We start from the raw sequence: 18055 nt of genomic DNA on the forward strand, positions 1-18055 counted from the left end.
TGCGGGTTTCTCAAGTTTCTGATTCTCCTCCGGTTGTTTCGCCTCCTGCCTTCTACACAATGTTGTTTTTCCACTCTTGGCTCCCAGTTTATTACCGCTCTGTACATTTTGATCACGTAACACAGGATCACAAACAGGATAACAACAAGTATAACACACGCCAAATCTTGAATGGGAAGCTCCAGTGTTGGAATGCATACTCCTTGCACAACGAATTCAGTGGGAATATAATGATCTGGTTGAAACGTAGAGTGCTCACTTTCAACGACCGTCGTTAGAAATAAACTTAAAAAGCTGAAACAGGAAAACTGCATATGTTATCAGGGGCACATGTAAATAGACGTGCAAAGAACCAATCGCGAATGAGATTTAAGTAAAAGGGGTTTCCCCGACACGGCCGGGTCAAACAAAGGTCGCTTTGCTTTTGTCCCTTTGGTGCAAGACTGAAACGCTTGGATAAACTTGGACTGCTTTGAAATCTTTGTTTCCTAGCTTAAATACATGTGCTACAAAACTAGGCACAGTCAACTGGCTACTGAAAAAAAAAAATGGAGTTAGGAGTTAAAACGATCCCGTATAGAAACTTACGATAAACGCGCATGCCAATGTGGTCAAAACAAAACAAAGATACAAAAACAAGTGTCGATCATCATTTCCAGAAACTATATAAAAAAAATCCAGAAAATATGTCAAAAGAGGCCTGATTCTGACAAACGCCGACACGCATTCTGACTTTTATTAAATAGTTGTGAACCAACCCCTGCTATAATCATCTCTGTTTATTTACCACCGGCCAAGTGCTCAATATTACAATGACGAAATACACCGATTCAGCCGGAAAGTTGCATGTAAGTAAGGTCAAAGGGCCCTCGCCGGCTAAAAATTGTAAAGCTTGTATAAGCTTGTGGGGCATTTGTAGTCGGAAAAAATTTCCTTCACACATTAGCCACAAGTCGTGATCCTTATGAGTGCAAAAGTATGAAAAAGAAGAAATGTAAGGTCTCACAGGCGAGAGAAACAATTCTAACAGCCTTTATTTAAGCGGTAAGATTTTATTGTTGTCGACTTCATAAGAATCGAATAATTTAATATTCTGATTTCTCTCATCAACATAACCTCAATTTCAGCCGTTCTCTGACAGTCAATTGTAGATTTTGTTGATGAATAGAATGTAACCGCCTTATAATTTACAAGAACTTTTAACCCTTAATATGCTGAAATTACTCGAAAAAACACGTTTTTAACAGTTAAATTGATTTTTGGGGCGCTGTGATGCTAAATTTTTCTAAACTTGCTAGAAAGAAATGCACTTTCTCGCACTGTAGTAAGATTTTGATTAGGATTTCATGTAAAAATGTACAATATTTTACTTTGGCGCATGCGCAATAGGCCAACGTTTTTGTTTGTTTGTTTTTGCAGAACCGTTTCGATTTTTTTCCTTGCTCCGTTCGATTTCGTTTCTTCTGGCCTGAAAAGTTTCGATCTTTATCAATGGAAAGGCCTGGAAAGCAGACCATGATCACGTACAGGTATGTTTTAACACAAATTTTGCACCAAAAACTGATCACGTTTTTTCGATTAGCTCTGTCAGAATGCAGTCGATATTCAAAATGGACAGTCCTGTGGAAAGATCTATCCAACCTGTATTAGTTGCATATTACAAAAATCTGCTGACGTGAAAATTGGCGACGTTACAACAGTGGTTGTATAGCCCTTCCAACAAATCCCGGAAAAATCCGATTAAGAAGCAGATTTTCCTTTGGGAGGCCCCTTGGTATTCGATCTGCAGGAATGAATAATTTCCAGTATTGGCCATGCTTTTTTACAGACCGTACACTGAATAAGTAAACTGCATAGATTTATGGAATTGCTTCATATTGAATTTTGCCCAAAACTGATCATGTAATGTACCATTTTTCAAGACATCAAATTCATTCAGATACACAGTTTCACGGATATCTTGAATAATTGTCAGAAATATCACTTGTGTTTTTTGTTAAAAAAAAATAGTAGCTGAGTTTTTTTTTTCAGCATTTCTCCCTTTTTGGGTTTTACACTGTCTTTTCTTTGCCAACCGAAGTTCCTTGGCAAACTAAATTTCACTGACCCAACGTTGCTTATCAAACTGTATTCTTATCCTGGATAATGGCTAACGGCAATAGAAAACAACGGCATAATTTAATGACTATATATACCTCATGTTTTACCGAAATTTCTTAAAAGTATGAGCGAGATTTTAAAACATTTCAAAAAATAAACACACTTTTGAAATTTCAAAGACATGTTTCGGATACAGTAAAAACCCGCGTATAAGAACCTAGGTTTTTTCAAGTTAGCCTAAACAGGTTCTTATATAAATGGTATTTAGTGTAAAATTAGGCTTACTAGGTTCTTGAGGTCGCGGGGGATACCTACAGCATGAATAAATTCATGAAGGGAAATTTTGCTTGACCTGCAACTTTTAAAACGCTTATTTCTCAGCTGTTATGGGTTCGATTATGCTCAAATTTTACAGAGACACAAAGAAATGATGAAAGATTGTGAATGTCGTCTTTTATTTGGTAGATTGCATTTAAGGGCGATGTTATAGCCTCGTGAATGCCAAATTGGGAAAAACATGATTTTGTGGCAGAGTTTGCGGAACGAGTAGGAGACAGCACACTGTGATCTTGTCAAAAACTAATCAGTCAATATCTCTAGAGTGTCATAACAGAAGCGGATTTTTTAATTTAAAGTTTGCCAGCAAGTTACGGCGGTTTAAGTGCGCAAATTTGAATTTAATGTCTTCTACCTCTTTCTATAAGGGCTCTTTTAAAATTCCGCTTCTGTTATGACACACTTCAGTATTCATAGTTTACCTATCTGCAGTGGCAAGTCATGAAGTTCTGTATCCGTGCTGTATTCTCTGCCACAAAATTGTCGGAAAAGTCCAAACTTTGAGATTTCCGAAGGTGTCCCGACCTAAATACGATCATTTTGCCAAGGAGAGATGTAATTATGGTAATTATATTCCACGCTTTTATGGTGAGAACAATGCGTTTTTAAACAGGACACGATTGTTTATGCCGAATATTTTTGTGATTACTCTGAGTTGCAGAAATATTCAAATTTAGATGAAAATAAGCTCAAAGACTTTCTACAAACTATATGAACGTATATCGCTAAGTGTTGTTTTAAATTGGCTAAAATATCAAAGAAACAGGAATTTTTTTACAAATCACGCGCACGCGCCCATATTTTTGTCCAGTCATAAATATCTCGTAAAGTTGTCGATGTCAGTCGTTGTACTTCGCGCATACGCTTTAAATAAATGCATAATGATGAGCCTAAGGTGTCCCCCCGCGACCTTAATTAGGTTCTTAACTTTTGTTCAAGAAATAAAGTAGAATTTTTAAATGATCTGCTCTTTAATGTCCAATAACAGTATTCTTGGAGGCTTCGGTAAGCAAAATACTATACTATTTTAATCTGATTCCGTTAAAATCAAAACTATACTGTAACCTTCACTATAATTCCCAATAAATCTTGTAACTATGCTGTAACTATAATGTGTACAGACTGTGTTATAAATATATTTTTGAGAAGATTTTTTAATTCTATATTTTTGAGAAGATTATTTTTTCTTTTTTGAAAATAAGAACCTGTTTTAGAATTTTAGCCTAAAATGGTTCTTATGTAAAGGGTGCTTAAAAATGAAATTTTAGCCTAACAGGTTCTTAAATGTTAGGTTCTTATACGCGGGTTTTTACTGCACTACGTATCCATCATCAGTTTGAAGATGTTGTTCTGCATTTCAGATTTTTTTTTTATTTCAGATCTTGTTTTGCATTTCATCTGTACTTTCAACGTATACTCTCGCCGTATATATTAACACGAGTCTTGCAGTATTTTGGCGAGCGCCGATGGTGACTCAAACTGAAAAAGACAAGTAAAAAAATAGAGCGGTACTACAAACTAAAATATCTAACGTTTTTCTTTCCCGCAATTATGACTTTGAACCATGTTTGTAGCTCTCGTGCAGTCAACATACACGAATAAGAGGATAGAAAAAACCGGTCTTTTAGAGCCACGGTGCTGGATATTTGTGCATAGTACAAATATCTTGCGCTACAAATAATAAACAATTATTGGATGAGGTTTTTGTGATATCCGGAATAATCAAGGTCGATGTAAGTGTTATCAGCCGAAGCCGAAGGCTGAGGCTGATAACACTTACCGAGACCTTGATTATTCCAGATATCACAAAAAACCGAATCTAATAATTGTTTTATTATACATTGTTTTTCTGGAAAACTAAATCGTGGAATAGTTCCTTCCCAATTTTTGTTGGTCATTTTGTGCTTTTTTTTTGTGCAACAAAATCGCACCCCGCGCCCCACGGACGTTCACAGTTACATACACGATTGTTAAAAACTAGCAATGGTATATTGCAATTCCCGAGTTTTGATTGGTTAACAGGCAACACGTTAAAGTAAAGCAGGAAGAAAAGAAAACCTTGACATTTCCGGATATTCGGCGAGTAATAAGCTTCCTACGCAGACCCTCTTTATTTTTCAATACGTAGCGAGCACAAACAGCGTCTGCGTTGAAGGCTAGCGAGTCATGCGAGAATAGTGATTTCTGAAACATAAGCTGTTTTACATGCAAACAATACGACGTTTTTTTACGTCCTATTGTTAACGAATAAGAAATGGTCAGAAAGTTTTGTTCTCTGCATCACTCAAATGGCCTTTTCCTTTTTTTCACGGTCCTTTGTAATATGTCGTGGAAATCGACAAAAGCACAAAAACAAAATTGAGATCGACAGCAGATCGACACAACATAAATATGAGTGTTTGTGTTTTTAACGCTGAAGCAAGCTCTCGCCCTTGGGGCGTGAAGTTTGCTTCTTTTTGTTTTCACGGACAGCTGCTTGAGCATTTGCTTCCGGTGCTTCTAATGAAAACAAGTTGGCGCATTGCATTGTTCGATCGCAGGTGGTTACACTAAAAGAAGCAAAAATGACCCACTATACACGCTTGAGTAGTAAGTGCGGAAACATTTTATTTAAATAATTAACTTGGTCGATTGAAACAGCTGATTGAAGCAAATCGCTTAAAAGTCCACTTCATTTCTAGAGAGCGCGCAGTTTACTTCAATCGAGTGAGATTGCTGTTTAGATATAAAAAATTCCAAACACAATAAGAAAGCAACAACCATGAAATCTAAAATACAATAATTCTCATAATTTCGCACTAAAATATAGTTTTATAATGTTTCTCAGTACAATTTGCTGTGTATTCCATGCCGCTCTGCTATTTATAGCCGGTGCTGAATTCCTCCAACATGTCTTGTCTCAAGCCAGTATACTTTCCTTTGCCCTCGAATAAAAAGGTCTTCAGCAAAATACGGGTAGAAAACCTCTTTGTTTGCCCTACAGGGAAATGCGATAGAGAAGCTTTAGAATCCAGCTGCTTTATTTTTCTTATCGCAGTCCTTCTAGATTTCCGACCTCAGTATATTACTTAATACTTTAAAAAATTATTGAAAAAGAGTTACAAATGACTACTCACTTCACACCCGGAATTGCACTGAACAACATAAAAGAAAATCAAAGCAAGAGTGGAAATTAAAAAAAAGCAGTCTTCCGTGTATCAAAATGAAAAAAGAAAATGAGAAGAAAACTTACTTTAGTTAATAACCTTGGCGTTCGTCCCGTCGTGTTCTCTGGGAATCTGGCGATTGCGCTGTACGCTGTGATTTTGATTCTCCCGTCACTTCTGCGCACACTACGCCTCCTGGCTGCTACAGGCTGATTTTCTTCAACTCGAGCCGGCTCCCGATTCATTACAGTTAGGTAGTAGATTTTGATCACAAAGCACAGGGCCGCAAACTGAAATACAACACACGCTAGGTCCAAAATTTCTTGAATGGGAGACATAGATGCGGAACGCGTACTTCAGAATGAGTGTCAGCTAGCAAGTGCAAGCATTATTTTTTATCGTTGTCTGAATTTAAACATCCGGCATTAAAAATTCAACCATGCAAGCAGCACCTAACCAATAGCATTCAGACTTAGAGCTAGAGGGGCTTTCTCTGATTTTAATCCCCGTGTTCAAGCACGCTGCAAGGTGACATATATTCTGTCCAAAAGCACAAAGCTCACAAAGCCGATTAGATAAGTTAGATATTTGTAAGCCATCCGGGTAGCAGACCTTTTGACCTTGCGATATATAAAATGAAAAATGCCTCTCGTTTTTATTTGGAACAACTGTATTTTTGCGGCAGTTGTATCAACATGCCTCGAACCAGTAACAGCTCTGAAGGAAGTGACTTATAACCACAGATTACTGGCGATTACAGACGTGCTAGTTAACGCGTCCATGTCTTCTCGGGTTTGTTTCCCAAACGTCTGAACAAAACGAAAAAAAAAACATTCAAATAAAAAACTATAACGAATGCACGTGAAGTATTATTTAGTGCAGCCAGCGCAGCAGGAATTACATGAGGCACCTGAGTCGCATGAAATCCCATACACATAGCGGGACAATGACATTCTTTACTCCTACATTGGTGTGTAATGACGTTCTATTGAATAAGTATAATCATCAAAACATATCAAAAGCTAAACGATTTTCATCAGGACACCTGACAAATTGTAAAGAATTAATAGTTTCTTAAACCATCGGTCCATAACACTCTTTACTCCTACGTTACTAACGTTAGTTTGTAATGACGTTCTACTGAAGTAGTATAATTTCATCAACACACCTAACAAAGTATAAATTTTCTATAACCAGTATCTAAAATCAACGGATAAAATCCCATGTACACAATGACATTCTTTACTTCTATATTAGTAGTCTTAGTAAGTAGGTTATGACGTTCTATTGAATGAGGATCATTTCATCAAAACACATCAAAAGCTACATTTCATCAAGACACTTGATAAAGTATAAAGATGTCAAACCAGTTTTTAAAATCATCGGATGAAGTCCCATACACAATGGTGGCATTCTTTACTCCTACGTTGTTTTGTAACTGGACGTTTTATTGAATAAGTATCATTTCACCAAAACACATCAAAAGCTACATGAAAATTCATCAAGACACTTGATAAAGTATAAACATGTCAAACCACAGTTTCTAAAATCATCGGATGAAATCCCATACACAATGACATCTTTTTACTTCAACGTGAGTTTGTAATGACGTTCTACTGAATATTAAAGTATAATTACATCAAAATATATCAAAAGCTACACGAAACTTTATCAGGACACCTGATAAAGTATAAACATGCATGTTTATTACCAGTTTCTAAAATCATCGGATGAAATCGTAGACACAATAAAATCTTTACTCCTACCTTAGTTTGCAATGACGTTCTATTGAATAAATGATAATTACATCAAAACACATGCATATATAAAAACTGTGCTCACTTCTTTATTCTAGAGAGCAGTTAAACTACAATCTATAGACCTTGACGTTTAGTCGTTCCATGTCATTAATTCTGCTGCTCAGATAAAGCAAATTTAAAATTACGATACGAAAACAACAACTGTGAAATAATTCGCATCAATTCACTCTAAAATGTAGTATATAAACAGTTTCTCAGTACACAAGACAGTACAATTTGCTGTAAATTCCATTCCACTCGACTATTTATAAAGCTGAACTCCTGGAACTCCTGCAACTTGTCTTGCCTCATGCCACTATATCCCTCTGTCCTCAAAAAATAAAGCTTTCAGCACAATTTGCGTAGGAAAGCTTTATGTAAGTCCTACAGGAAAATATGATAGAAAGCTTCAGAATCCAGCTACTTTACTTTTGCTTCTAGATTTCCGATCTTATATCACATAACTTTTAAAAATTATTGAAAAATCGGATACGAATCACCGCTTTCTACCAAGAATTGCACACTGAAACTGAACAGCATAAAAGAACACAGAAAAGTCAAAACGAAATTGGAGTTTGATAATTAAAACGGTCTTAAATGTTTAAAACTGAAAAAAAAAATTGAAGAAAACGATACACACTTACTCCAATTAATAACCTTGGCGTTCGTCGTGTTCTCTGGGAATCTGGCGATTGCGCTGGACGCTGTTATTTTGATTCTCGTCAGCTCTGCTCACACGACGCCTACTGGAAGCTGCTACAGGCTGCTGTGGCTGATTCTCCTCCACTCGTGGCTCCCGATTCATTATGCAGTAGATTTTGATCAAGAAGAACAGGTTCACAAACAGTAAAACAACACACGCTAGGTTGAAAAATTCTTGAATGAGAGCCATGATGGTTTTGAAATGACTCAGTTTCAGGTGAGATCAGTAAAAATGATGTTGTCAAGTACGAGTATTACTAAATGAAGACCGTAGGTCGGCACGGCCCACAGTCATCTAACTGTAACATATGCATCGGTGGTTTCAACTAATTAACATTCAAATAACTACGCACGCATGCAGAACAAAAACTCGCGGTAGGGATCGGTTGGCCTTTTACTGAACGTCCCAGATGTCCTATCCGGCTGGAAAATCAGGTCGTGAGGAAATTCACAGCATGATGCCACGCCGAGAAGAAAGAACAACTGCAAGCGGCTCTAGGTTTCATAATTGAAGATTGTTTGAAAACATTTCCATTCGAAGTATCAGGTGAGTGGTGTGAATCTTTGTCGTGGAACAATGAAAGTTTGATTTTTACACCAACAATAGAGAAGACGAAAGCCATATTGGTGTTTTCAAAAAGCCCCATTCATTTACAGTTCGATCATAGCCGGCTCAGAGAACTGAAAGCCGTTTAAAAATCATTTAGCTGTAAAGAAAACTGGAAAACATTAAAAAAACATCATATTAACAAAAACATCCTATCATTATGTTAAAAACATCGTACAAATGCAGCAATTAATTCCAATTATCACCGTTTAACAACTAAACCATTAGAAAATCATCCATAACTAACAGTCTATTTTCCCCCTGTCCAAGTTTTTGTCTTATTCAAATTGGCCAAGCCGGCCACGAATTGTTCTATATTTATATGTTGTATTCACATTTTATTTTATTTTCGAATATCCATTAATTTCATTTGAAATCAGTGAGACATAACAAAACATTATTTTAAAACTGCCACACAATGACCTTTTTAGTGTGAATACATCTGTTAAATTGAAAAGTATTTTAATATTTAACAATGACCTTTAAAAAGATCATTGTCTGAATAAATCTGTTAAATTGAAAAGTATTTGAAAAGCTTTAGGTCTTTAGTCTCGAGGCGCTTCGAGAGCCCAGCTGGAAACAAGTCGTCGGCTAATTCAAAAGCCGAGGCGGTTAGTTTTTTACGTAATAGAACTCGTAATAAACCCTCGGCACTCCGGGTTTTAAATAAACATTTCATATTTAATAGTTGGAATCGTAAGAAGAAGTCGACAGGTATCTCTCTTCAAGATTCGAGTGATTGAGTTACACACATACGCGGGCATACGCGTAAAAGCTCCAATTTCTCCCTGTGCCTACTGCTCTCTCGCGCCGGCCCAGAACCTCACGATTCACTGAGACATTACGACTGGACGAGTTCCTCAGTGAAGCATAAAACCTCCAAAGTAACCAGCGCGAAGGCAGATGTGTATCGGCATGTTATTGTAAGCAGCATTAAGAGCAATTAAAAGCTAAGAATCAAGCTGTTGAATTTTCCTCCATCAGAAAACGATTTCTACTGAAATTAAAAGTATTTCTGTGTCGTTTGCGCGGACAAAGAAATACTCTGAAAGCGCTTCCAATGAAGTGACGTGTCCTGGAACAACCTCTTCGTTCGGTCTTTAAAAATAAATTAACTGTAAAAAAGATATGTGCCATTTTCTAATCGTTTGAAGTGCACGCACAGCATGGGGGAAGTCTATTAATTAATTAGAGGCTGTCCACGGGAAAACCACGCAGAAGGTGCTGAATTAAGCTTGGATCGCGGATTTCAGTGCCCATATTTTGCATATAAGACAATGGAAGGCAATTTTTTTTTGTCAAGTGCCTCTTAGGGTCCTAAATCATATTGAATGATTTTAGTTCGTAATTGGAACGGCGGGTGTTGGAATTAAAAACAAATGTTTCTAAATTTAAGTTTGTTTGGCAAAATAACAGAAGAAAACACACGCGCCATCGTCTGGCGGGAGTCAAGGTCTCAGTCATGCATTTTCAATAAACTTCCTTAAGTTTTTAGCGTTCGTCTGTGGCGAGAATTTGAAAATCTGCTATAAGTTAGTCTAGTAAGTCTAGTAAGCCTGATGGCAAACACTGTTATATAAGCTATGACATCCTGACCCTCAAGTTGAAAAAAAAACTATAAAAAAAATCAAGAGCGTAATTTCATAATAAAGATAAGATGTTCTACATGACACGAGCATGGGACAAAGAAAAATCAGTTCTGAGTCCCCGACGGGAATCGAACCCATGGCTTCCCAGATACCGGTTGGGCGCTCTAACCAACTGAGCTACGAGAGACTCGTTGTGAGCTGGGCCATTTACTAGGTTGATATGTGACACGCGTCCTGCATACTGCTAGGATCAGCAATGTGGAAATCATCAAGCTTGTAGTAAATAATAAAGATGGTAAATTTTTATTTACTGTATTGAAATTTCAAACACAAAACTGACTTGCACGAATAACATTCTCCTTTTTTTATTAAACCTGTTGTTTACTAGATTGTGGTACATCTAAGTTATGTCCAAACTTTAACCTTTCCATCCCACCCACAGCTTGCTACACAGCTGGGTAGGGTGGGGTGGTAAGCGACATCCATACATGGCGCAGAGTGAGCGTCTAGTGTCCTTATCACACGAGATGTAAAATGATCGTAGAAAAAGATTTTCCCGTCCGCTGAGCCAGAGGAAACTATTTTACCATCAGGGCTGAAATCGCATCCAATATGATAACCACTCACCTGAAAACAAACAAATTACAGTTAAACCTCTCTAATACGGACACTGAAGGGAGAGGGCAAAGTGTCCGTATTAGAGCGGAATCCCAAACCAAAAAATGGGGATGGGACTGGGATTTGAGCAAAATTAAGGCTGGCAAATGGGATTTATACCCCGTTAAGGGTTAAGGTCCCTCAAAAAACGTTTATATATTTTACAAGTTGAATAAACAGTAACCGCATGTAGAGTAAAATAACAAAATGAATAAAGCGTTGTTGTAACTACAAACAGACAAACTATCACTACCTGATCATCGGAGTGTCCGTTATAAAGAGGTTAAGTTTATATGAATTTGCTCTCAAAAGTCTGGGATTTAGTTTCCATGGTCTGTATTAGAGGTTCCGAATCATAAAGGTTTTTTTTTTAAAAGAAAATATGTGAGAATTTTGTCGGGATATCCGAAATTGTCCGAAATAGAGGGTCAAGTTTATATTAATTTGCTCCCTGGGGCCGAGATTTAGTGTCCGTTGTCTGTTTTAGAGAGGGTCCGTACTAAAGAGGTTTTTTAAAAGAAGTTATATATGTGAGAATTTTGTCGGGATATCCGAAATTGTCCGTAATAGAGAGGTTTCCGTAAGGAGAGGTTCGACTGTCACAATCAGGTGTTACAAAATATGGAAAGACCATTGCAGTTATATCGTCGCAATAATTTAGCCTGCCAAAAAACAGTTTTGGTTTGAAAAACAATTCTACGCAACTGCTAAAATTTCGCAATCTTAAGACTAAAATGTCCCTCACAACGACTAAGAGACTTAACACTAAACGTCCACAGTAAAGGAAAGGACGACCTGGCCTGGTAACGAGTCTTACTTGTCTCGCGCGCGCTGCGTCATAAACGCTTATTGTGACGTCAAACTTTCACTTTGCTCTTTTTCGCGAAACGAACAAGCTGTGCGTTTTTCGCAAGAAGACTAAAGTTCTGTTGTAAGCATGAAGTTGATATTTCCGCTTACGGCGCTGTCGATATTCATATTATTATCATACCTTACATATCCTGTTCAACGAGAAGGTGAGATTCGTTCGCGTTTTTAACTAGTTTTTCTTTTTCTTTTTTTTTCGTTTCACACTTCAAACTTTTAAACCCAAGAATCTAACAATTGCGTTCAGTTCTTCTTGTAATGAAACATTGTTTTTCACAAGTTATTTAGTTTTTCTCGCTGATAGGACAAAAAATACACTAGCCTCTAAATACAAGCAGTTCTTATCCGATGGAAAGTTTCACTTTTTTTCAATTTTTCAGAAAACCAAACAATTCTGGTTGCCATGGTAGTATTTCAGGGTGTTACGCGCATGCGTTCTTTTTCGTTCTTTTCCAGCCCGCGCTTTAACGGTTACTTTTACATTGCTAGTTAAATTGAAGAAATTATAATAGTTAGCTCACTAATAAGTTTTCCTGGATCGGAGTAGATTGTCATGAAAGCTTAGAAAGTTTTACTGTAAGTCTGACGTTAAGTATCTGAAGTACTTCATATATGTGAACTGCGGATGAGATGTAAAATGAAGAAATGATCCTTGCAGTGAATTGCAATTAAAGAAATTGCAAAGAAAGAAACCAGAAAAAATTCTGGCTTCAACAGGATTCAAACCCGTGACCTACCGGTGAGATGCTCTACCAACTAAGCTATTGAAGCCACACTTTGGGATGCAATTAGCAGAATTCTAGCAGAATTCATTGTCAAATCTTTACGGTAAAGTAGCCCTGTCCCCTAATCAACCCCTCTGTCATACCCTGTGTCTCACAATTTTTTACGGATGAGTCTGCAGAGGTGAAACCAGGGGGAGGGGATTGAGTGACTAGCCCCTACATCCTCCAAAAATATAGGTAAGCACATTAAAATAGAAATAAGGACAATGACACTGAGAAGGGTGTGAAAATTGTGGATAACTTAAACATAAATAAAATGAAAATACCGGTACTTGATAACATCCACATCCCCTTCCCTATAAAAAACCTAGGGCTAAAACAAAATAGACAACCCTCTTTTGGAAAATCCTGGATCCACCCCTGAGTCAGACATTGACCTAAGAAGTGTGTTCACTACCTTGTGACCCTCGTATCTCTTGAACTTGTTCAGCTTGTAAGGTTTTCTTGTTGAGAACAAAGCAATGTAGTCTCCGTTTGACTGCGCCACAAAGTGTGATTCAGATGGGTGAACCTTTAAACAAGTACAGGTAAATGCTTCCTGAAAGAAGAAAAGGATGACAGCACTAGATAGCAAAAGATTCTTCCGTGTGTTTTTGTTTTTGTTTGTTCGTTTGTTTGTTGTTGGCCAACTAGTGGAAATCTAACGAGCAAAAGTTTCATTTTTAGACATTATATTTATGGACGATCTCTTATTTTGAAATAATAATAAATTCCATTTCAGTTGTACTGATTTTCCTAAATGTGATAGCACTTCCTTAAAATTCCTTTAAAAATCCATAAATTCTTTAAACTTAACAGAAACTCTGATGTCATTTTTGTAATCTGCATACAATTATACTTAAAGCAAAGAAAATTATACACCATTTGGGACATTATTCTATCAGTTTCTATAGCAAAGAAAATACACTAAAAATCACAATTAGCCTCCAAGAATACCTTAAGAAAAGTAGGGCCACTGTTTTTACATCTTTGCGTAATTTTACATGTCTGTTATTTAGTACGTTAACCTAGCTTTTCTTCCTAATCCATCCTCTTTATAAATTTAAGAATTTCACTTACATGTAGCCTGCCAGTAACATACCTGGTAGATTTGATTTGATAATATTGCTGTTGATCTAAAATCCCAGACCATGATCCCTTTGTCTGTAGAATTCCGTCTCACTACCTCAGCAGCAGAAATAAATTCCTCACCCCCAGGGAGGAATGCCATGTCCTGCACTTGGCCAAAAAATGCTGAGTAAGTTGATGCGACCTATTGACAAAAAACATCACAGTTACCAATAAAGAAAGTATTTAAGGTGACTAGTGCCTCTAGTGATATTGCTCTATTAAAATGATAAAAAGAAATTTTTCAAAGTGCTGTTTAATAGCATTACTTACCGGTACTTACTTACTTACTGCCCTATACACCATCGGCGCTAAGGGCAGCAAAATAGCATGCAAACCTGCAAATTCTGAGCTTTATAAATGTTAACAATTGTTGCATTTTCTCCTGTGTCAATCAACTTTGCAGAAATCTCAGAAAACAAATACGGTAAGTTAATTTCAATGGGTTCCAAAGGTTTTTTAAGGGGGGGGGGGGGGGGGCAGAGCTGCAACTAACAGTCGGACATTGGCCGACCAAAATTTGCTCATGTCCGGCAAAATCCCAAGTGTGGTCGGACATGATGTCCGGACAATTTTTAGATCATAAATTATTTTACAGCAACAATGAACTAAGTTCAACCTTTTGTTTTTGGTGATGTCTGACCACAATTTTGTTTTGTCCGACCAAGATGGTGTCTTAGCAGGACATATGACCCTTCAAGTGAAAAAAATTATTTGCAGCCCTGGGGGGGGGGGGGGTGATTGGTGGATTTTGATCCAGTTTGTTTGTTTGCTTGCTTTCAAGTTTGTTTGTCTAATTTTTGGGATTGATCATACTTTAGAGAGTGATTCGGCAATAACCAAAACAAAAATTCCTGTGGAGCAATTACGAGAACAAAAGAAAAGTAATTCTTCTTTGCCAGCCACAAAATACCTAACAACTCAAAAAATTAATCCTACACAGAACTGAAGTTGTAGGAAAATATTTTGTTAGAAAAATTGCCCCCCATCCCCTCTCCTGAAACATCCTCGGAGACCCAGGGGCAGTTAGTGGGGGCGACGGGCAGCTTATCGGGACAACGGGATTTTCGGGCGAAAGTTTACAACATAGAGCGTAACAACCCCTGGGCACTTTGTCTTACCGAACCAGTTCCAGAAGCGTTTGAACTCCTTTCTCCTGATTGGCCACAAAAATATTTTTGTGGCCAATCAGCGACGAGGACCGGCCAGGAGACTCTGATGTCTTCTTACACGAAGTTGTTTTCCTCATAGACTCGTCGTGGATGCTCTGCCCATCAATCGGATGCTATTACATGGAGAGTCTAAGAAAAAAATAAGCCTTAGACGACTGCCAGTTCTACACTGTTAGTTGCGCGCTTTTTAATAGTTATTCGAGTAAACAACAATTCTTATTATTTTTCTCGGTCGTTGCCCGACTTCTGGAACTTGCCACGGTCTGTTTACTTCACTGCACGGGCCACGCGTTAGCGAAGATATCGCTGTCGTCACCTATTGTTATTTTGTTGCCAGCTTGACAGTTAAAACAAAGGGTTTTTGTTTAATTTGTTGGATATTTAAATAACAAAAAGAAAACTTATAAACAAGAGGTGCTCGCGTATAGCTTTAAAAACTTTTGGTTTCCTTGCGCTATGCTACATTTAACAAGTGACCATTTAACATATTCCCAGGCCTCGCTGTTTTGTTTTTGTTTTGCTTTTTTATCTGAGACCCACGTAGTATCATCCGATGGATGGGCTTAACAACAACGACGAGTCTATGAGGAAAACAACTTCGTGTAAGAAGACGTCAGAGTCGCTTCTGGTCAACCTCGCTGATTGGCCACAAAAATATTTTTGTGGCCAATCAAGAGGAAGGAGTTCAAACGCTTCTGGAACTGGTTCGGTAAGACAAAGTGCCCAGGGGCAATTACGCTCTATGTTGTAAACTTTCGCCCGAAAATCCCGTTGTCCCGATAAGCTGCACGTCGCCCCCACTAACTGCCCCTGGGGGTCTCCGAGGATGCTCCTGAAAAATTTACTGGATTATCCCTTACGGTCTGTTGGTTGCCATGGTAATCTTAGTAATTATTAAAATTACTATTGATAATAATTAAAATTATTGTTGCCTGTGTAAAAAGCAACCATTACTGTACTACTGTTAAAATTTCAAAAACCATCCAAGCCAGGCTCGAAAAAGTTAACTGCATCACAACACAGATTAAGGTCCATTGAGTGTGACCTCCCCTTTCTATTAATGGTTCCTGTCATTTGTTAAGTACTCATGTACAAAATTAAACCATTATTATTGTCGGAATTTTCTGTGGTCAAATTTCATTTTTCAGATTTTGTCAGAAATGGCTTGAAAGCAATGACAGTGCACCTTTAAACAATTACATAGTACTAACGTTTCCCATTCTTGTGTCCCAGCATAGGATGGCAGATTTAAATGTCCCAGCTAGGAAAAGGGCAGGTTCTGTGGGATGAAACTGAACACAAGTCACATAGTTCTTGTGTGGAAATGCTTTGATTTCCTGACCTGTCGTAAAAAACAAAAGGCAAGTGGTCTTAGTTTGATAATAATACAAACTAAATTGACAACATGTCTCATAAAATTTCCAGGAAAGGTTAAAATGGTCTATACCTTAAAAAAAATGTCATAGAAGCAGGGAAGAATTTGCTTGCTTGCAGCAACCATCATGTTTCCTACTATAAAGGGAAGACTCGAGCAAAGTGGTCCATTCTTTGCATTAGGCAACTAGGAGTATTTCTATTCCTCCCTGGACGGGATGCTAGTCCATCCCTGGATACCCCCAGCATTATTTCCCTGGTACCCATTTATACACCTGGGTGAAGAGAGGCACTATGAGAGTAAAATGTGTTGCCCAAGAACACAACACAGGGCCAGCAGAGCTCCGGTTTTTGGCAATTTCCTATTTCCTATTATTCCATACATTTATTTTTAAATAAAAAATAAAGGCTCTTTTGCACCATTGGATGACTCAATTTACTTTAAATAGCCTTTCCCCCCTTCTCCATGCTAGCCTACTGTAAGGGCCAATTTACACGGTATTACTATCTCGCATGCCACAAGCTTATGACAGGACTATGACATGACTTTAAGCACCATTTACATGTGTGCGTCTGTCATTAAGATGTGGTAGGTTGATTTACACAGCGCAATTCCTGTTGTAGTCATGTGTCGCATGCGATAATCGTAGGCAAAATTGTGCTGTGTAATTTACCCCTAATCAGTGTCATTACCTGTTTCCAAATTAAAAAGTCTCGCAGTTTTATCATAACCGCAACTCAAAACTTGTGATCCACACAAGCTCCACCTAGAGTCTTTGACGGCTTCAGTATGACATGTTAATCTTCGGGTACAGGCCCCACCCTTGTGTGTGTCCCAAACACTGACCACGTGATCCATTGACGCAGACAACAACAAATTGCTCTCTGCTGGATTCCATCTGACACAGTTGACCCCCTGGGAATGTCCTTCAAGATTTAACTGCAGCTGTTTAGGTGGTCTGCACACAAGATCTGCAGTCTTTCTGCTTGAATTTTCAGTTTTTTGCTCAGAATTAAGTGTAACCCCTTTCAATGAACCCTCACAATCAATCTTTTCTAACTGATGATTTGTTAAAAGCGTTGAAGCCGAGGTTGCAGCATTTGTTTGAGTCAATCTCTCTCTTTCTCTTTTTGACACGTAAGGTTTAACACTCGCCCCTGAAATGCTCACATTTGTATTCGTTCTTCGTGCCACTGATCCGACGAAAGATGAAGTATTTTTGTTGTCGTTAGTCTGGTTAACAACTTGTGACTCGAAGCGATCAGAGTGATTTGAAGCACTAGTACTGCAAGTTGTACTTTGTTTTGATTCAGAGACTTTCCTTCCAAGTATTCCACTAGCATTTGAAGGTCTGAAGGAAGGCTTATTAATAATTTTATCCTCCGGCTGTTCGATGTTTCCTGCTTGTCGAACACTATTGCTATCAACTATTGTTAACTTTTGTTTCTTGTTTTTCGGTGACTCGTCATCAGAAGACGAACTGCTATCGTACGCACACAAACTCTCCATACTTCGCTGAAATCTTGTGGCGTTTAAATATGGACAATGTGAACTACACTGCACTGCAGCAGAAACAACAAACTGATCTGAGATCCTTGCAATGGAAAACATGCACATGTACTCGTTCGCCTACTAGTTCTCTCACGGACTAGCCATCCGCCATTTTGACATTTGTTACTAGACAATTTGTTCCCAGGGTCCCTCGAGTCTCACAATTCAAGATGGCGGCTAACCCGGAAGTACAAGCTTTTGGCGGGAAACCTCACCGTCGACACAATTTAATGATCATTTTGATCAAGATCAAGTTTGATTT

The 18055-nt window shown here is 38.0% G+C and overlaps 3 protein-coding genes across 3 annotated transcripts in view; 1 reads left to right on the forward strand and 2 right to left on the reverse strand.

The window, feature by feature from the left end:
- The window catches only part of LOC144636854 (uncharacterized), a 148505-nt gene that overhangs the window by 102658 nt on the left and 27792 nt on the right, over positions 1 to 18055 (forward strand). The gene's annotated exons all lie outside the window — the stretch shown is intronic.
- LOC144636852 (uncharacterized) overlaps positions 1 to 18055 on the reverse strand; it is a 140866-nt gene that overhangs the window by 96115 nt on the left and 26696 nt on the right. The window lies entirely within an intron of this gene.
- On the reverse strand, positions 10573 to 17899 carry LOC144636819 (WD repeat-containing protein 25-like). Its single transcript, XM_078496022.1, has 5 exons — positions 16935 to 17899; positions 16079 to 16209; positions 13670 to 13840; positions 12986 to 13126; positions 10573 to 10906 (listed from the first exon to the last, which is right to left on the reverse strand). Exons 1-5 carry the CDS (start codon positions 17857 to 17859, stop codon positions 10685 to 10687), a joined length of 1590 nt encoding a protein of 529 aa, XP_078352148.1. The 5' UTR covers positions 17860 to 17899; the 3' UTR covers positions 10573 to 10684.

This window comes from Oculina patagonica, chromosome 13, assembly GCF_052425735.1.
Source record: "Oculina patagonica isolate OP01 chromosome 13, crgOcupat, whole genome shotgun sequence".
Classification (NCBI taxonomy): Eukaryota; Metazoa; Cnidaria; class Anthozoa; order Scleractinia; family Oculinidae; genus Oculina; species Oculina patagonica.

What these genes read in the sequence shown, in the direction of transcription:
- LOC144636819 (XM_078496022.1), bottom strand. Translation starts at nt 17,859, where the DNA reads ATGTGCATGTTTTCCATTGCAAGGATCTCAGATCAGTTTGTTGTTTCT. An exon ending in TATCAAATCAAATCTACCAG is followed by an intron (nt 13,127 to 13,669) that starts GTATGTTACTGG and finishes TTCTTCTTTCAG; the next exon opens with GAAGCATTTACCTGTACTTG. An exon ending in AGAGATACGAGGGTCACAAG is followed by an intron (nt 10,907 to 12,985) that starts GTAGTGAACACA and finishes GTTTGTTTTCAG; the next exon opens with GTGAGTGGTTATCATATTGG.